Source organism: Eptesicus fuscus, chromosome 3 (assembly GCF_027574615.1).
Source record: "Eptesicus fuscus isolate TK198812 chromosome 3, DD_ASM_mEF_20220401, whole genome shotgun sequence".
Taxonomy (NCBI): Eukaryota; Metazoa; Chordata; class Mammalia; order Chiroptera; family Vespertilionidae; genus Eptesicus; species Eptesicus fuscus.
This window is the reverse complement of record NC_072475.1, coordinates 82,538,971-82,560,378: the sequence shown is the minus strand read 5'-3', so window position 1 is coordinate 82,560,378 and position 21,408 is coordinate 82,538,971. Positions and strand designations below refer to the sequence as shown.

At 39.5% G+C, this 21,408-nt stretch overlaps 1 protein-coding gene across 1 annotated transcript in view; it reads left to right on the top strand.

Annotated features, from left to right (window-relative positions):
* EPHA6 (EPH receptor A6) overlaps positions 1-21,408 on the top strand; it is a 1,030,425-nt gene that overhangs the window by 807,858 nt on the left and 201,159 nt on the right. The window contains exon 12 of the mRNA XM_054714059.1: positions 18,865-18,990. Coding sequence (XP_054570034.1) covers positions 18,865-18,990 — 126 coding nt within the window. The remainder of the gene's footprint in view (positions 1-18,864; positions 18,991-21,408) is intronic.

The window sequence follows — 21,408 nt, the reverse complement described above, 5'->3', positions numbered from 1 at the left end:
TTTCTCTGACTGATTTATTTTGCTTAGCATAATACTCTCCAGGTTTGTCCATGCTGTCTCAAAGGGTAAGAGACCCTTCTTTTTAATAGCTGCATAGTATTGCATTGTGTAAATGTACCACATCATGCCCATCAGTAGATGAGTGGACAAAATAATAATTTTGAAGGCTGTTTCAAATTCAAAGCGTGAGATGAAGTCATCATAGGGTATTGATGCTGTTAATTCAGGCACCTTTGTGAAGAGAGGACAAAGCAAACTATCAGTTTATGTTAGATTCTATTGGGAGTGACAGAAAACTCCAAATAACAGTAGATTAAAGGTATAAAAATTATTTCTCCACAATCTATGGCTGGTAGGATTGTTCTATGGTTCTCAAAGCCCCAGGCTGCTTCCTTGAGTGGCTGTCTTCAGCACACTGCCCAGGATGGTAGCTTGAGCTCCATGCTGCAGAAGGAAAAGGTAAACATGGTCAAACATAGGGACATTTCTTCTTTACACTCATTGGTCAGAACTTAATCACATGGCTTCATCTGGATACGTAAGGAAACTGGAAGAATATGGTCTTCATTCTGGCCAGCATGTGCCCACTCAAAGTCAGGGCTTCTGAAATTCGGAAGAAGGCAACAGATATTATGGGCCACTGCCAGTCTCTGCCACCATGAGGTCAGATCATGACTAGAGATATAAGACCTTTCTATGTCATCAAGTATAAAAAGAGGTTGCTCCTTTTGTGGGTTACCCAGCATGTGCTATAAGCATGTTAATCTTTAAAGTTGTTTCAGATGGGGTAATTTCATATAATGGAGATTATGCTTAAGTTTTTTTCATAAAATACACACTATAAGTTAAATTAAAAAATCTCAGGTAAATAATGTTTTTGTTTCATTCAAGACTGAATGTTTGAAAAAGCCTTATACACTTATACATTTACTAGAGGCCTGATGCACAAAATTCATGCAAGAGTAGGCCTTCCTTCCCCCGGCTGCCGGCACTGGCTTCCCTCTGGCACCCGGGACCCGGGCTTCCCTCGCAGCCCCAGCTTTGTCCAGAAGGTCGTCCAGAAGGACAACCGGTCTAATTAGCATATTATGCTTTCATTATTATAGATTGTATGAAATTGTGCTATAAGTTTGGTAAATCAATACTTCATAAACACACTCACACATATACACATCAACAAAAATGTATCTTTATGCACTACTTTTCTTTGATCTATGTATATCATTTACCAAAAAAAAAAAAAATCTGTCTCCTCTTCATTGTTTATTTAACAAGCTATTCCACTATCCAGTATTTATCTTTGCCAGTACTTCTTTTCTATAAATATAGTTTGCTAGATAATGGCTACATTTATGCTTGAACACAAACTTCCTGGGACTCTCCAAACTCAGAGTTTGTGATTACAGTTAAGAAAGGATATTGTGACTTGCTTTTTCCTTTCCTGAAAGCACTTCATCTCCATAGGTCCCTGCCATTCGGTGCTGTGAAAATGTGATTTGAAAAGCAAGTTTAAGTGGGGCTTTTCAATCAGGCCACGCTCACTGATACTTCCCCCCCCCCTGTACCCAGGTTACCTCGGGGTTATATGCACCCAATTAAAGAGCACCCCATTTGAGCTCTGCATGCCTTTGAGTAAGAATGGGTCGCTCTCGGTGACTGAGTTTGATCCAGCTGCTCATTCAGCCGGAGTGAATTAAGCTTCCTGGGGCACCGGGGTGCCGTTTAGGAAATTACCTCTCCAGCACACTACACCCGCCCCACCGGGTGAACAACTTTCTTCCAGGGAGTAGTTTCATCACTTGCGTTCTCCACTGGCTCAACCTCATGGATGCTAAAGAGTGATTCACATGACACGATACTTACCCTCAGACAGTAAGACTGCACAATGATCTGCTCCATTTAAGAGAACACATGCCAGTATTTATAGGAGAAAAAAGAGAACTACTTTGTTTGGGGGGGGGGGGGGGTTTAAGTCAAATATAAGCAAAAGTGTACTATTGCTCCCTAAATCCTGAAATTGTAAAAATTTGGTGATAAATTCACCACCATATAGTAAAATTATTTGGCTCCTTAAAAATGTCAATAAACAACCCTAGCCGGTGTGGCTCGGTTGGTTGGGTGTCATCCAGTTGCCAGTTCAATTCCCAATCACGGCATGTGCTTGGGTTGTGAGCTCATCCCCAGTATGGGGCGTGCAGAAGGCAGCTGATCAGTGTTCTGCTCTCACATCAATGTTTGCCCTTCTCTCTTCCTCTCCCTTCCACTCTCTCTAAAAATCAATAAACTATTCATATATATATATATATATATATATATATATATATATATCAATAAACAAGCATCTTTCTATTAAACATCTACACAAAATGAGTGTGTGATAGCAATAAAATTGAATGTAAGTTATTTTTCACTAGCAAATAGAAATGTTCTTTTAATTTTAATGCAACTCTGTTCTTCTCATAGATATTAACTCCAGACATTTATTGGTTCCTCTTCTGAAAACTAACATCCAGAGCATAAAATACTTTCCTGTGGTGCACTCATTTGTTAAATAATGCTTTGAACGTGGCTGGGTGCCCAAAGAGCCCACACAGAAATAAAATGCATTCACACTGCTTCCAAATGTTTTCCTCTCCGCATATGTCATGTCAGGAGCTGCCGTTCCTCTCACACTGTCACTGTATCCAAGAAGCTGTAATCATTCACCGCCACTAGCAGAACATTTTTAGCAAACTACCCAAATTTACATCCAAGCCAATATTTAAAATGTAATAAAAGCATGCATGCTAAGTGAACCAGTAATCTAACAGGACAAGAGCCTGAAATTGTCTTGGAACTAGCTCTGAAGAATACATTAATCGTGTTTTCAACAGGGACTAACACCTGCTGGCTCTCTTTTCCTCTTTGTAAAATCCATGAGTTTCCTTCCACAGTTTCCATGGAACAGGCGGCACTCGGGTCCTCATTTTGAACTCCGTCTAATGGCCTGCAAGCAGCCTAATAGTGAACAGGCATGAGAATGGTGACGTGGCAGGGGCTGGAAGACCCTCATTGGAGATACTATTTCACACATTCTTGACGTCCAGTTCATGTGGCTCAAGAGCAATAAAATCAGGCTTCTTTGAGTCCGTTCTCATTTTCTCCCTTATTATCAGGAATGAGTGTTCCTTCAGGTCACACCAGAAAGTTAAATTAATATAAACCTAAAAGATATCAAGCTTTAAAAAGAAAGTGATAGCTTCAATAAGAAGTTAAAAGTAACAGTCAACTGGATAATGCCTGACTCTTTCCAAGCCTATTACACACTTATGATTTTACTTGAAAATAGAGCCCAGCACACTGTTATTGGTTTGGTTTAGGCCAGCGATTTTCAACCTTTTTCATCTCATGGCACACATAATATATTACCAAAATTCTGCAGCACACCAAAATATATATACTAGTATTTTTGCTGATCTGACAAAAAAAACAGGTATAATTTTGATTCATTCACATCAGACGGGTATTGTTGTGTTGGCTGTTATTTTTTTATTTGACAATCTCAGGGAAAAGCGGTCAGGGTCCTGACCAAATAGTCAGGGATGGCATGTTTTAACAGTTCTTGCTGCACACCAGGTGGCAGGCGCTGCTTTAGGCCATAGTGGGATTTGCTGGCTCCTATCTAGGAGAGCGAGCCCACAGAGAATGGACGCTGAGTTAGTGTCTCCCCTCACAGAATGCCATCTCTGTTTCTGGGCCTCCCTTTTCTCTTGGGCTTAAATAGTTCAGATCGCTCTGCCCTCAAGATCTTCTTAAATATGTAAATGAGAGGGCACGTATGCAAAACTGAAAAAAAATGAAGGAGAGGATATGTGTGGAGTTTCGGTGTCTGGCTGTTAGTGTCCATCTTTCTGTCTGTTAAGGAGCGTGAGCTAGTAAGAGTGGCATTATATGCTTCAATATCATGACTCGAATGATATTTTGACTAACTTGCTAAACCGGTTGCACGAATGTTGTCATTTCACCTCCTAAGTTGCTATCAGAACCATGAATAGCATTGTCATGAGGAAGGAAGACATAGGTGTGCTTTATGGTTCTTTTTTAAAAGTTACCTTCACATTTGACCCCTATATGCAACATGCCATGCCAAGTTCTATTGGAAATACGAAAATGAGAAACTCTTCCAGGAACTGACTGTAAGACATGCCATGAACAGAATTATACTACAAGAAAAATGTGTTATAAAGGGAGGAGGAGGAGGAGCCAAGTAAGTGGGTAGTGACTACTTTGCCAGGCATTTTATAAACACGATCTTGCATCATTATCTTCATAACAGTCTATTTCCACGTGCTACCAAAATGGGATCTGAGGCTCAGGGAGGTGAAGGGACTTGCACACGGTCACTTGGAAAACGGCAGCTTAGCAAAGTTTTTAAATTGGATCCCTCTGACTCCAGCACCTGTGACTTCTGATGGCAGCCCTGCTGCTCCCTGAGGAAGTGAGGGCAAGACCAATTCAGTCATGGCAAAATGGAAACCTCTTAGACCAGGCGGCTCTGGAGCAGGGAATTTAGAATGGGTCAGGCCCAGATGAGGCATTCTCACTTTTGTCTGAAAAGGAGTAACACATTCAAATAACAATGAATATTCTATTATGTTTGAAGTAAAAGAAAATTTTGAAATCATTCTTATATCTTGGGTTTGTACTTAACAGTAGGCCCTACTGAGTAGGGACATTTTGAAAAAAAAAAAATTTTTTTTTTTTTGTTAATTCCTCACCTGAGGATATTTTTTCCATTGATTTTCAGAGAAAGTGAAGAGAGGGAGGGAGAGAGAGAGAGAGAGAGAGAGAGAGAGAGAGAGAGAGACATCAATGTGAGAGAGATGCATCGATTGGTTGCCTCCCATACTCACCCCTACAGGGGCTAAGGATCAAACCTCAACCCAGGTACCTGCCCTTGACCTGGAATCAAAAGAGACCCTTTGGTATGTGGGCCAGTGCTCTATCCACTGAGCAACACCGGCTCTATCCACTGAGGAGTGACGTGATCTGAACAGAAAGGATTCATAATTTGTGCTCCCAACTTACTTTCAAGACCAATCAAATTTCAAAATGGTAATCACCAAACTAAATTATCCTGCCATCTAATCTACATCGTATAGATGCCAAGTGAGTACCTTTTTCTGACCTGAAAAAAGCTAACAGAACTTGGAAAGCAGTTTAAATATCTTAGCCTTAAATGAGAAATGCTTGGTATGCATTAACACATTTGTTTGTAGCTAGCACTGCCAAGGCTGTTATCAATATCCGGAAATGAAACTCAATCCAGAACACTCCCTTTCATAATTTGTGTGTGAGACAGCAGCAAGGTGATGTACCTGACAGCAGGAGTCGTGCTAACAACACATGCCCGAGCTGGTCCATGGGCAGCCTTGGAAAACCACAAAGAACAGACCGACTGCCTCGTGACCTCTTTATCAAGTGAGCTGAAGAAACAATCCTCCCTTTAATAATGTGACAGATAAACCCATAGTTCATAAATATTAACTACACAGCACACTTTGGCTGTGATGCTGAACAGATCGAGCCACAAGTACATTGATAAATGCTGCTTAACAGCTCCTTAGCTGACTCCTTGGCACCTGAGGTGTAAAAGCATTTTTTCCGGAGGGAGCATAGAGCTTAAAAGTCTGACCTCAGAAAGTAAAGGCTGGCCCTAACTGGTTGGGCTCAGTGGATAGAGCGTCGGCCTGCAGACTCAAGGGTCCCAGGTTCGACTCCAGTCAAGGGCATGTACCTTGGTTACGGGCACATCCCCAGTAGGGGGTGTGCAGGAGGCAGCTGATTGATGTTTCTCTCTCATCGATGTTTCTAACTCTCTCTCCCTCTCCCTTCCTCTCCGTAAAAAATCAATAAAATATATATATATTTTTTAAAGTAAAGGCTGGGTAGGAATCCACTGACCAAGGTCCTGTGTGGTGGCTTAGTTGGGGAGACATGCTTTTCAAGTTTCTTTCACCCCTTCACCACTTCTTAGATAAAAGAACTCTAGAAATTCAGAAATTTTAGAATTTTTGTCTGTTCCTGGTTACTGAATTGGCTCTTTATAAGCATTTAAAGTGGAAAGTCATAAATTGAACGGTAGTCATTATACAGTTTTGAGGATAGGGTATTTATGTTATTAGATTATACATGGTTTTAAAAGTTCTAACATTGAGAAAACTCAGTCTAAAGTCAAACTGCCTTTGAACTATTCATATGAAGATCATCTTAATTCAACTCAATAAATATTACATTGAGCTCCGGGATGGCTGTATAGACGAGAACAAGATGTGTGTCGCTCATCTCTGTTCTTACTAGACCACAACCTAGGGGAGAAGACACACATGTAAGCCTTAACTCACCAGCTGGCAGCCCACAGGCTGAAGTCCACTAAGAGGTGTTTTATTTTAAAACATTTGAATTCATTGTCCTTGTTTAGTCAGAATGTTTACCTTTCAGTTTGACCTAATGCCTTTGTCACCAACCTGATGACAAATAAACTTATTTATTGCACCTGATGGGCCCCTAAAGGTTTTTGAGTTTGGTATCACAAAGTTATAAACAAATAAACACTATACCTATGAGAGTGTTCCGCCTTTATTATAGCAGCTAAAATTACACGGGAGCACAGAGGAGGGAATATCAAATTCTCCCAGGGATGTTGGTCATGTTTAGACAGAGGCCAGAGACCAGGCAGGAGAAATATCATGGAGTCTTGGAGACATGAAATGGTAGGTCAGCTTTAGGAAATTAAGATGCGGAAGAAGGAGAAATATTTATTCCTCATTTATTGAACACTACTGTCAGCCACTAATAGACACTTCCTATATGATCCACAATAATATGTGATATGTATATTATTAGCTCTATCTTTCTATTGAAAAAAAATTGAGTATCAGAGCAGGTAAATAACTAGTGAATGGTAGAGTCAGAATTCAAAGTTTAGCCTAGCCTCAAGCCTCGGCATTTTCACTAGTAAACCTGATGGGAGTATTAGCAAATTGCCAATTTATTTAGAACACTTTTTTTGGTAATGAAGATTCCAAGTCTCACTGAATCTAAAGATAGGTAATACCACTGTGTATAACCCACATTTGGGGGAAATAGGGGTTCAATTCAAAGTAGCCAATGAAATAAAAATTACACTAAAAACTTCTAGAGCTTAAAGGAATTTTAGGAGAGTTCTAGTCCACGTTCATCATTTTACAGGTGAGAAAACTCAGCTATTTAAAAGGTTTGCCTTTCAAATGTCAAAGAACCTCTATTATAAATACAAATTAAAATATATTATTCAATAAATGTTTTATTCTTTTTGTTTGTTGTTGTTGTTAATCCTCACCTGAGGATATTTTTTTCATTGATTTTTTTATTTTAGATAGAGTGGAGGGGAGAGAGAGAAAGAGAGAGAGAGACAGAGACAGAGACAGAGAGACAGAGAGAGATGTGAGAGAGACACGTTGATTGGTTGCCTCCCGCACATGCCCCGACCAAGGCTGGGGATCAAACCTGCAACCCAGGTACCAGCTTTTGACCAGGAATCAAACTTGAGACTCTCCCATGCACCAGCTGATACTCTAACCACTGAGGGACAAATGTTTTATTCTAATTCAGTTTCAAAAGATTTTAATTCTTTTTGTTAATGCTCTAGTTTTAAAAATAATTTATAGCAATCACAATTTTATTATGCAATTTTAAAAATAACTCTGGAGAGGGAGAAAAAAAACAAAAAAAATAACTCTGGGAAAGCTGAAAATTTCTTTTTAGCACTGAAGAAATAGCTCATAAAAATTTAGCCATGAAACTGCCCGTTTTACTTCAATACTTTTATTATGACCTCCTGAACAACAACAGGATAAGAAATCTATAAAGTTAATATTGCAGTGACCTGAAGGATTAAAATAAATCAAAAACAAAACAGTAATGGTCCCATGAACTTTAATTGTATTTGGTGCTGAAGAATATGCCTTGCAATTAGCTGTGCAGGTAGCTACAGAGGAAAATACTAACTTAATTGTAGGCATATTTTGATTTATAAGAATTTAGGAAATGAATAAAATTCTGTAATTGCATTTTTGGCTTAGCTCAGTTAGAATCATTTCCTGAAAATAAAAGTGTCACATTAAAAAAAATTTTACTTCCTATTTTTGTACTAGAAATGTGGATCATGGTACTAAGTAAAAAAAAAAAAAAAAATAGGTGTCTCAATAAATATTTACTGAGTAAATGAGTAAATCAATGGATGGATAAAAGGATAAATGAATTACTCATGAGTACAATAGTTCACATTCTAAGCCTAATAGAAAATTAGCTGCCTTCTAGTCATTAGAAAGTGGCTATGGTCTGGGAAACATTTGAACAGGCAGAGTACTTCCGTAGATTCTAGCAAGATATTTGCTTAAGGAACCATTTGTCACTTTCATTCATGTATTTACTCACTTAGTCAACTTGCATTTACTGAAACCCCACTCTGCACACCTCTGACCAAGTTAGAAGAGACCATGTTAGGCTTCCAGTTGGCCCACCTCATACATCATGACAGAGCAGCTTAGTTTTCCTAGACTCCATGTTATTATGTAACAAGACCCAAAATGGAGGTCTCCATGGAGTAAAAGTTGCACCTTCCCAATGCCTTACATGAAAATGGCTCTTCTTTTTTTTTTTTTTTAATAAATCTTTATTGTTGAAAGTATTACATATGTCCCTTTTTCCTCCCGTTACCCTCTCCAAACCCCCCAGGCCCTCACCACCTCATTGTCTGTGTCCACAGGTTATTCATATATGCATACAAGTTCATTGGTTGATCTCTTCCCACACACCCTCCACTGTCTTCTTTTTGAGGTTCAATAGTCAGTTCATGCTTCTATGACTCTAGGTCTATTTATGATCATCAATTTATTTGATTCCTTAGATTCCACATATGAGTGAGATCATGTGATACTTATCTTTCTCTGACTGGCTTATTTTACTCTGCATAATAGTTTCTAGTTCCATCCATGCTGTTGCAAATGGTAAGAATTCTTTCTTTTTTTATTGCTGCATAGTATTCCATTATGTAAATACTAGAGGCCCAGTGCACAAAATTCGTGCACAGGAGGGGGGTTGTCCCTCAGCCCAGCCTGTACTCTCTCCAATATGGGACCCCTCAAGGGATGTCCGACTGCCCGTTTAGGGCCCGATCGGGCCTAAACGGGCAGACATCCCTCTCACAATCCAGGACTGCTGGCTTCCAACTGCTTGCCTGCCTGCCTTCCTGATTGCCCCTAACCACTTCTGCCTGCCAGCCTGATCACCCCCTAACCCCTCTGCTGCCAGCCTGTTTGCTCCCAACTTCCCTCCTCTGCCGGCCTGGTCACCCCTAACTGCCCTCTCCTGCAGGGTTGATCACCTCCAACTGCCCTCCCTTGCAGGCTTGGTCCCTCTCAACTGCCCTCCCTTGCAGGCCGGGTGCCTCCCAACTGCCCTCTCCTGATGGCCATCTTGTGGTGGCCATCCTATGTCCACATGGGGGCAGGATCTTTGACCACATGGGGGCAGCTATATTGTGTGTTGCAGTGATGATCAATCTGCATAGTACTCTTTTATTAGATAGGATAGAGGCCTGGTACAGGGGTGGGGGCCAGCTGGTTTGCCCTGAAGGGCATCCCAGATCAGGTGGGGGTTCCCTTGGGGTGTGGGGTGGCCTGAGCGAGGGGCCTGTGGTGGTTTGCAGGCTGGCCACACCCCCTGGCGACCCAAGCGGAGGCCCTGGTATCTGGAATTTATTTTCCTTCTACAATTGAAACTTTGTAGCCTGGAGCTGAGCCAAGCCTGGGGCTCCCTCTGAGGCCTGCAGCCATTTCTGTTGGGGTTATAATTGAAACTTTGTTGCCTTAAGCGGGTGGGCCCTGCCAGGGTGTGCAAAAAGCTTTGCTTCCCCTGTTGCCGGCAGGCAACCCTGGCCTGCTCTCTCAAGCTCCATTCTGCCGCTATTTGTTTGAATTTGTTTACCTTCTATAATTGAAACTTTGTAGCTTGAGTGGAGGCTTAGGCCTGACAAGGGCAGGCAGAAAGCTTGGCTTCCTCTGTTACCTAGGAAACCTTGCTCTCTGTGGCTGTAGCCATCTTGGTTTGGGTTAATTTGCATGCTCACTCTGATTGGATGGTGGGCGTGGCTTGTGGGCATGTGGGAGGTATGGTCAATTTGCACATTTGTCTATTATTAGGTAGGACTAGTAGCCCTGCGCAAGAATCCATGCGCGAGTAGCTTGCTGCTGCTTGCCTCAGCTGGCCACCCGCCCACCGCGGCTGGTAGCTCTCTGCTGCTCATAGCTCGCTGCCCCGTCCTCCTGGAGCTCCCCCCAACCCCTCATAGCTTGCTGCCCTGCCCCCTCCTGTAGCTCTCCAGCCCGCTTGTAGTTCGCTGCCCCACCCTCCTGCAGATCCATGATCCGGTCGTTATGCAGTTGGTTGTTACGCCTCAGGGCTCAATGGATAATTAGCATATTCCTCTCTTATTATGGAGGATACCATAGATTTTTATCCACTCATCTTCTGATGGACACTTAGGCTGTTTCCAAATCTTAGCTATTGTAAATTGTGCTGCTATCAACATAGAGGTGCATATAGCCTTTCTGATTGGTGTTTCTAGTTTCTTGGGATATATTCCTAGAAGTGGGATCACTGGGTCAAATGGGAGTTCCATTTTCAGTTTTTTGAGGAAACGCCATACTGTTCTCCACAGTGGCTGCACCAGTCTGCATTCCCACCAGCAGTGCAGGAGGGTTCTTTGTTTTCCACAACCTCTCCAACACTTGTCGGTTGATTTGTTGATGATAGTCATTCTGGCAGGTATGAGGTGATCTCTCAATGTCATTTTGATTTGCATCTCTCAGATGATTAATGACTGAGCATTTTTTCATATGTCTCTTGGCCATCTGTATGTCCACTTTGGAGAGGTGTCTATTTAGGTCCTTTGCCCATTTTTTAATTGGATTGTTTATCTTCCTTTGTTAAGTTCTATGAGTTCCCTATATGTTTTGGATATTAACCCTTTATCCAATGTATCATTGGCAAATATGTTCTCCCATGTAGTGGGGTCTCTTGTTATTTTGATGATGGTTTATTTTGCAGTGAAGAAGCTTTTTATTTTGATGTAGTTTCATTTATTTATTTTCTCCTTAATTTCCATTGTCCTAGGAGGTGTATCAGTAAACATATTGCTACAAGAGATGTCTGAGATTTTGGGTCCTATGGTTTCTTCTAGGACTTTTATGGTTTCAGGTCTTACATTTAGGTCCTTTATCCATTTTGAGTCTATTCTTGTGTATGGTGTAAGTTGATAGTCTAGTTTCATTTTTTTTTTTTTTTTTTGCATGTACCTGTCCAATTTTCCCAACACCATTTATTGAAGAGACTGTCCCTGCTCCAATGTATGCTGTTGCCTCCTTTGTCAAATATTAATTGAGCATAGTGGCTTGGGTCAATTTCTGGGTTCTCTGTTCTGTTCCGTTGATCTATATGCTTGTTCTTATGCCAGTACCAGGCTGTTTTGAGTACAGTGGCTTTGTAATACAGCTTGATATCTGGTATTCCTCCAACTTTCCTCTTTCTCAATATTGCTGCAGCTATTCTGGGTCTTTTTGGTTCCATATAAATTTTTGGAGTATTTGTTCTAGGTCTGTGAAATATGCCATCAGTATTTTAATAGGGATTGCATTGAATCTATATATTGCTTTGGGTTCTTACTGCTGTTAGTCTTCCTCGCTAGTGATGTAACTGTTAAGAGTCGAGGCTTGATCCACTATCATGGAAAACTAGGAAGCATAGGCTCAACCAAACATAATGGGATTGTGGTTTCCTTCTCTCAGTGGAGGAGAGAATAGTGTAAAGCTATAAATTATTGTAACAAAACTAGAAGAGAGAGAGAGAGAGAGACAGAAGAGAAAACCTGAGATAACACAAGAAATTGAGGGAAACACACAGTCTGACAAAAAAAGGACAAGTTAAATTCATAGATAGGTAGATAGAGAGAATAGTGTAAAGCTATAAATTATTGTAACAAAACTAGAAGAGAGAGAGAGAGAGAGACAGAAGAGAAAACCTGAGATAACACAAGAAATTGAGGGAAACACACAGTCTGACAAAAAAAGGACAAGTTAAATTCATAGATAGGTAGATAGATAAATTGGTGGGGGAAAGAGAAAAGAGAGCAAAAATTATATCAAGAAAAGAAAAAAAGGTAAGAGAGAAAAGAAAAATAAGAAAAAATATATGGGGAGAAAACATCACAAAACAAGTAAATAAACCAAAAAATGCAAACAACAAATGCCCAAGAAATAGAGGGAGACAGATTCTGCAGAGGCAGGGCTTAGCTATATAAAGTAAGGTTAAGGAATTGAATGAATAGGGGAAAGACCCTGGTTAAGTATAGAAGACGTAGAAAGAGAATGAGTGGATAAGAAGAAAAGAAAAATAAAATAATAAGAATAAGAAAATAAAATAAAAAAAAATAAACAAAAAATTTATTTTAATTTATCTATTCATTTATCTTTGTTGGAAAAGGAGAATAGAGGAGAGAGCAGGTAGACTTGAGTTTAGTGAGTGAAACTAATTAAACAATTAGGAGAAGAAGAGAGCAAGAGAGGAGAGGAAACACAAGCATAAAAAATAATTGACTAGCTAAGGAAGAGAAAGGAGAAGGCTGCATCAACTTGGAGCAGGGGAAAGGAAATTCGATATATTAATAAGCCAACAGAGACTACAATAATAATAACACGTCAATAAAGTAGATAAAGAAGATCAATTTTTAGAAGGGGTAAAAAGAAAGGAAAGAGAAAAACTAAAGTGGGGACAGGAGAAGAGAGAAAAGGATGAAAGAGGGAGAAATGAGGAAGAAAAGGGTGGAAAATATAAAAAAATAATAAGATAAAATAAAATAACAATAAAAAATAAAAATAGAATGAAGGAAAAAATACAAAAAAAATAAAAGAAAAAAATCCTTTTTTAACAAAATGAAAGATAAAAAATAAAAAAAGTGGCCAAAACCAGTTTGGCTCAGTGGATAGAGCCTTGGCCTGCGGACTCAAGGGTCCCAGGTTCGATTCTGGTCGGGGGCATGTGTCTTGGTTGCGGGCACATCCCCAGTGGGGGGTGTGCAGGAGGCAGCTGATCGATGTTTCTCTCTCATCGATGTTTCTAACTTGCTATCCCTCTCTCTCTTCCTCTCTGTAAAAAAATCAATAAAATATATTTTAAAAAAATAAAAATAAAAAAAATAAAATAAAATAAAAAAAGTGAAGTGTTGTTCACTTCAGCCAAGTTTTAATGCCCCATGGGGGCTGATTTGAAGACCCCACTCTTCTGTTCTGTCTGCCACTTCTCAGTTTCCTGTTAGGTAGTCAGCACCTTGTTGAAGTTCCATGCGATTCACGGATTCACCACTCCTCTGTTTTTGTCTGTCTCCACAGCCTTGGCTGCAAGTAGGCGGGACCAATCTCCCCGCTTTGCCTGTCTGCCTGCTGTCAATCTTAATCACTCAAGTGTCAGTTTCTGACAGGGCTATAGGTGGGAGTGGTGCCATATAGCTTTCTGGTACTGAACAGCCCCTCTTCAACCCAGTCCCTCAGGGCTCTTTGGGGCTATTCAGAGTCTTTGTGTCCTTTACACAGCTCAGGGTGTAGTCTGGGTGTGGCTGTATTTGCTGTCTTGAGGCTGCTGGGAGGGGCTGGCTCTTCAGGAGAAAAATGGCTGCTTAGGTTTGGAGGGTCAGGAATGTCTTAGTGCTGGATTCCTGATCACCTCCCCCGCAGCCTTGGTGAGTGTTTGTATTTGAAAGTTCCTATGAACTGGGTTTATCGAATAAAAGCAATGACAAAACAGAGGCAAAACAACCACATGACTTCGAGTTCCCTTCTCTCCCCCCCTACCCCCCCCCACACACCGCATGGCTCTTCAGGCTGCCTTTCTGGGTGCAGCCTCTTGCAGCTGTGAACTTAGATCTAGATTCCCCAACCACCAGCAGCCCTGTGGACTTCCTTTCCACTGTCGGATGTTACGCCTGTCCCCAAGGGATGCAGACTTGGTGCCGTGCAGCTTCCTTCTGACCCTCTTGGTCTGGTGGTCGCATGTCTCTCTCCTGCCCAGATCCCCAATCCTACTGTTCTCCAGGCGTCCTCTGTCCTTCCCGGCTGTGAATTGTCTCACCAGCTGTGTCTACTTTGCCAATTCCAGGTGAATGTTATTTGATTAGTTGCTCCTTCTATCTGCTCTGGGACAGAGGTGCTGGACATGTCTGCCTATTCGGCCACCATTTTTCCTCTCCCCCAAGATCCCTGACTCTTGTACAATGTTTCTCAGGAGATGCTACTAACATTTTGAGAGAGAATTTTCCTTGTGCAGGTAGCATACCACTTTTTGCAATACTTTTAGTATCCATCCTGACCCTTACCCACCAAACAGCAGTAATGTCTTTCCCCACTCACAGTTTGCAATGTTCCCTAAGGGGCATGGAGAACCACTGAGCTAGTGAAAGACAGATAAATCACTGACCCATGCATCCAGTGACTTACATCAAATTACCTTGCACCACTAGTTAATAGTGTCTATTATTCATCTGATATCTGTAACTGTTTTAAATGTTATGAGAGTGGGATTGCCATACTTAGCAAATAAAAACTCAGAATGCCCACTTATCTGGCAGCTCTATATTAGAAACAATGCAAATGCTAATGTTACATTCCATTCTCTCTTTACCCCACTGACTCAGGATCGCCAGCAAACTGGAAACTCAAGTATTTGGGATTTAGGAAAATGTGTTAATTGATACATCTTCTATTTCAAGCTTTTAATGGCTAAAGGAATATTCTCATCACATAAAAATCTAATTTGTAATAACAAATAATTAGTCTATTGAATGTAACTAAAAACAAAATACTCGTGAAAATTTATATTTCTCCTGCTACAGATATTAGACACTAGAGGCCCAGTGCACGAGATTTCGTGCACTGGGGGGCGAGGGGTCCCTCAGCCTGGCCTGCGCCCTCTTGCAGTCCAGTACCCCTTGGCAGACATCCCTCTCGAGTCCGGGACCCCTCACTCCTTACTGCCCACCTGCAGCGGAGGTGGCGGGAGAGGCTCCCGCCACCGCCACTGCACTCGCCAGCCATGAGCCCAACTTCTGGCTGAGCGGTACTTCCCCTGTGGGAGCACACTGGCCAGCAGGGGGCAGCTCCTGCGTTGAGCATCTGCCCCCTGGTGGTCAGTGCATGTCATAGTGACCAGTTGTTCCACAGTTCAGTCGATTTGCATATTAGGGTTTTATTATATAGGATTGTATATTCTTCAGCTATAATGTACTTACTTAAGAAAAAAGCCAAAGATAGTCAGCAACTTAAGCAATAGGGCAAGCCAGACTCAAATAATTTCATATCAAATCTGAAAGGTTCATGAACTTCATTTCTTGTGGAATAAGAGATAAGGGAATTATAACAAAGAATAATTTCAGTTTTCCTGATTGAATTGTAAAAACTTAGACCTTTAGTATTTTCATACAATCTCTGTTGACATGACTGACGTTAAGGAGAAAAATGATAAGGCATTATTATCACATAATATGATATCTCAACTGAAAATATACTCATGTACACCAGTTTTCTGTTTGTTTCAGATTTTTTTTTTAAAGTGATAATTCCTTAAGGAAGATATGCTACAATGAATGAAATACCTTTTAACCTGTTAACAAAAAAAAACCATTGAAACCTGTAAAGAATTTTAGTGAGTTTATTTGAGCCAAAATGTTGACATATGCCGGGAAGCAGAACCTCAATGAATTGAGATAATGCTCCGAAGAAATGGTGGGTTACATCTGTATTTATACATTGCCATCAAAGGAGGGACATAGGTCGCTACATGAAACTCATTGGTGATGGATTAAGGAGGTGGGATAAAGTCAACCGGTGGGAAACCCCTGGGATTGGATAAAAAGCAAAATGATGGACACATACTTAGGTGGGTACAGGAACAATTAACATGATAATGAAGGAATTTGAAGTATCTATCCTGGCGCCCACCACATTTGGTTGTGCCCCAGGGGCTCCAGCAAAAGAAGGAAGTTACAAGTTACCCAGACATCTCACAGATATGTTATCTTAGAGGCAAAAAGGCAAATGGGCTCAGGAAAGATCTAAGTTGATCTTTGTCAGGGAAGATATCGGACTAGGACATGACTACCCACTATAACCTGTTTGTAGTTAAATGTTTAATTTTCAGACCATCCTTTGTGGTTATTTCAGGTCTCTGAGTTTGCAAGACTGCCACGCAGGCCTCCCCTGAGCTTGTCAGGTTAGCATGTGGCTCCTTTCGTTCACAAACCCATAGTAAAGAAACATAGAGAAGCCATTTTGATTGATGCAGCAAGTTTAGGAGAATGAAAGTTGCTATTAAATATGACAGGCTGTCTCAACCAAAAAAAAAAAAAAAAGTAATTGATGTAAACATAGAAATAAAATTATATTTGTATTTAGTTTCTTTCAAGGAGTTAAAATAATGGAAATCTTTTCTAAGTTAACAGTTTGGAATAATGTTGGCAAAAATAGCAAAAACTCAGATTAAAAATCTCTAAATGTGAAGCATAATAACATTATTTAGAGTCACTGCTCCACATGCTTTTGTTTTTCTTCAAATTTCCTTTAAGATAATTACATTTATATCCCCTTTGGTTTCCTGTGCATGATTATGTTATTCTTTTTCTTTGTGATTTAGTATTTTGAACCAGGCTTCCTATTACTTGGCTTCAATAAATCCATAATCAGCTAAAATTGGATTATTTTTGCTTTTCACAGCACATAATAAAATCTGAATTTCCTGTAATTATTTTCCCTGTTGTAAAATCACCATTTCTTTTGTGACTTTAAATAAGAATGCTGTATAAATATATGCTATGATCATCTCCACCTGATACTCAGTGAAGCGCCTTCATTAGGAACATTTTCTCAGAAAGTGATGAAGCATTACACTTGGACACATATTAACTTTGTGCTCAGTGATAAATATCCCATTAGTAACAAAGGAGAAATTAGTTTCACTGTTAGTGGAAAGTTACCCCAGAGCAACTTCTGGCCTACCTCTTGCCACTTTGCCACACCTCCTAAGGTTTGTTTAAGGGACTTCCGCCCTGCTGGACAATTTTACTAAAGCCCCATGAAATCAACAACAAAGCCAGTTTACTCAGAGTACGTGATTTTCTTTCAATGGTTTCTTTAATCCAGTGTACAATGCATCAGACTCCCCCATTAAAACATTCTTTGTAACTTTGATCTTTCCTAAAAACATCTCTAAAGATCTAAGAAATGCTAGCCTTTAGTACCAAGTGTCTCCATAGAAGCAAGATACATAGTGTATGGTATACCAGATCCCTATAATCCTGGTCAAAATTCAAAGCCTCAAATTTTGATTTATTTTAGGTGCAAAATTTGTATCAAGAAACAGAGTGAAGTCTCTTCAAAAATAAAGAACTTGCCCTAGCTGGTTTGGCTCAGTGGAAAGAGCATCAACCTGTGGACCGAAGGGTCCCAGGTTTGATTCTGGTCAAGGGCACATGGCTGGATTTCGGGCTTGATCCCCAGTAGGGGGCGTGCAGGAGGCAGCCGATCAATGATTCTCTCTTATCATTGATGTTTCTATCTCCCTCTCCCTTCCTCTCTGAAATCAATAAAAATATATTTAGAAAAAAATAAAGAACTTGCTAAATCTGAGCGTGGGAAGAGAGATCTTAGGTGTCTACATATGAAAACTGCTGGGCCCAAATGAAATGCATTTCTTACAATAATCAGTATAACTTGCTTTTAGGGTATTATTTTGATTTAAACTTAGATATACCATATCTTCCCAGTGCTGCTCATGCACTGGTAATGCATATATATTACATTTACTTCTGAATGATTTTCATGGCTTTAAGGTCATTGAAACACCAACATAATAACCCTACTACAATTCCAAAGTGCAAGGTTTCTAATTCATATTCAGACGTGAGAAATCTCCCAAATAGGAAGTGGCTCCTTATTTGTTTTTTATCTATAGTGGAAACTTTGTGTCCTGGGAGTCTGTCAGCTACCTGATATCACTTTCCCTTTCAAGTAGGCCTCAGTTTGCTGGTCTGTAAAATGAGAATTTTTTGACTGGATGATTTCTAAAGTCCTTCTTTGCTCTGACATTCTTTGATCTTATGATTCATTATATAATTTTATGAACAAATTTCCAAGTACTTTACTTTGTTTTTTTGCTTCACAATTGCCTTCCTAAAAATGGAAAAGCATGTGGTTCTACCTTTGCAAACTCTCATGTCTTGTCCCAAATAGAAAAGTGTAACAAATTAAGAATGGTGTATGTTGGTTTTCTTCCCACTCTTTCAAAAACATGTGTACTTACTGCAACGTACAAAAGTTTTTCTTATTTGAAGCACTGATACTAACACATCGAAATTAAAGCACTGTTCCTTCTAGTAGGCACAGATCTCAGACACTATTGTGGCTATTTCCACATATCTGTAATCTGAATTCTGCAGGCAGACAGAATTCAGTAATGTGCATTTATATCCCCTTGGTCAAATGTAGGTTTAGAAATTTTATTTTAGTATTCTGATGCTTCTAAAAGCTCTTTAATTATAACTAGCTAAAATAGTTTTCTTTTTAAAACACTAGGTTGATTTTAAAAATTTATGAATAAAAATGCATTTCCTTCCTTTTAATTTCATAGCTTCCTTGTAAGGTTTGATGGGTTTGTTAATTATAGGTTTTATTCCAGTTAAATGATCAACAACTTTTCCACAAAGAAGATTTTGATTAATGTCAATTTTTTATCTCTTAAAAGGATCCTTCCCGGCCATTGGAATGGAGACGTTTTGCCCCAGCTTCCTGAGGGCAGGGTTTCTAAGCAGCATCCAGGCTCCGAATCCAGTGGCAGGGGGAGGGTCGTTGCCCCCCAGGGTCCCTGCTGGTATGTATTTCAGGTGAAATTTTCTGCCATCATATACAGCAGTAGGACTGTGCTCACAGTTGATAGATCCACAATAAAAAAATAAATATTTCTAAAGTACATTGTTGAGAGAAATGCAAGTGACTTTGTTTAAATGCAGGAATCACATTTATGATAACCAATGCTGTGAAAATGGTAAGAAGTGGAAGGAAGATCTGTAAGCTGAGCACCTCAATAGCATAGTGCTAACATTTTAAAATGCAATTTTTAAATTTAATATGTCAGTTTGTGGATTATCCGAGGTATTTTTATCATCAAAATTGTGTGTTCTCTATCATTTTGTAAAATATCCAGCTGCCTTCCTCCCTTGTACCTGAAGAATGCAAATCTACTTTATATTTTTATGTGTCTTAACAAAACAGCATTAGGATATTGATTCTTGGAGTTTTTAAATCATAATTCTTATCTTTTTATCATAATTAATAATTATGCTACAAAATGACACCAATGCATTCAGGAGAGCTGGCCCAGCCACCAATATACTGGGAACATTTAAAAAGACTGGGAAATCCAATAGAAACAAAATCCCAACATGCACATTTCTTAGCAAAATTATACCAACGAAGCCCAAGATTATTGCATTGACATTTTTCTTTTGCCTTTTATTTACACTTGCCTACTTAATTAAAACATGCAAGGAGTTACAAACTATAAATAAGCTTTGATGTCATTTGGTTTTATCATTGGATAATTACTTATATGGTTGGAGACTTCGTGGCCATCAATGCCACACTGATAGAGTAAGAACCAAAAAATTATGTGAATTCAAAATTAGCAACTTTAATTCTCATGAGTGTTTGCCACGTTTTTCTCTCCCTAGAAACAAAAAGGATATCAATTGCACATTTTCTGTTGTTGTTGTTGTTGCAAATATAAAAATGTAACTTTCACAAATATCATTAATATATCAGTGATTGGAATTAGGAGATGAATGGATCATCTGTATTTTAATGGCTTGATTCTTAACTCTTGATAACAAATCTTGGTGGATTTAGGTATGTGTGGCTGAAATGACATGACAAAGTTTGGTAGTGACTTGAATTATTCAACATCACTGATAAAAAATAGTAATAATAACGCTTGTTTAGCCACTGAGAATAATAGAAGCAAGACGAGGTTTCTGTAACACATACACAGAAACAACTTTCCCGAGAGAGATCTAAGAGAACACTGCAGCATTCTATTCTTCTAGGCTTTAAGCCAAATTTGCCTCTAGCTTTCATAGGAGAGAAAACTCAGTTCAGTTTTCCTGACTTAAATATAAATCAGGTGTAACAAAATTGCTTCATAAAAAGTTTATAGATCTAAACTTGTTTCTGTTCCCTCAATCTGAAATTAACTCAACTCACTTCTCCTAGTTTATGTAACTCTGATCAGGGATCCGTGTAAATTTCTCTCCCACTTTCAGTAATGACTGCTGCGGTTTCCGAGGTAGTCTTTATCCTCTTCCATTTAACTATAGCTTATTTCCCAAGAATTTTCTTTAGAATTTTGTGCAAAGAGGAAGGAAGCCATAATCATGGGTTTTTATTGTTTCATATTAAAAAGAAAAAAAGCTAAAGTATTTCTTTGCCACAAGGTAGCTGAACTGATGGCCCTGGAAGTCAGTTTGCGGGCAGGAAGGAGTTCCTCCCTTGACCTATACCATGGCACTGTAAACAGCTGGCCAAAGGTTGATGTCCGCTGGGCAGTAATTAATTTGCTTTCCACCAGTTGGCTGTATGTCGCAGTACTTCGAAGGTCCCTGAAGACATCTGCTGTGTCCTTCAAAGAATCACAAAACCTGTCCTAGTGATGATGCTAATTTAGCTCTCATTACTTATGTTAATCAAATTTAAATGAGATCCATGTCTTATATAAACTCATTTCTTTGTATTCCTGTCACACTGCACTATCAAGGAGCGATATTTTATAGCACTTACACGTATTTTTACATTAACTACAATAATAGAATTATTGAATAATGGGACCAGAAAGCAAACACACCTAAAATTAATATTTATGTAACAGTTGTCAATTATTTACATTGTTTATATTCGGTTCTCTTTATCCAACGGTTTTGCATCCATGGACTCAACAAACAATAATTGGAAAGTATTTGAGAAAAGAATTCCCAGAAAGTTCCAAAAAGCAAAATTTGCCACACACCAAGCATTATACTGAATTCATGCAAATGAAATTATGCGTGAGCATACCCTACTGTAACTTATATGCTATATAGGTTATATGCAAATGCAACCCATTTTATATAAGGGACTTCAGCATCCTTGGATTTTGGTATCCTGGTTGGAGGGAAGGAGCTAGAATTAACCCAGTGCGGATACCTAGGGACTAGAAAGATCTGGTAAAGGCTTATTATTCTTAGTTTCAAATCGAGAA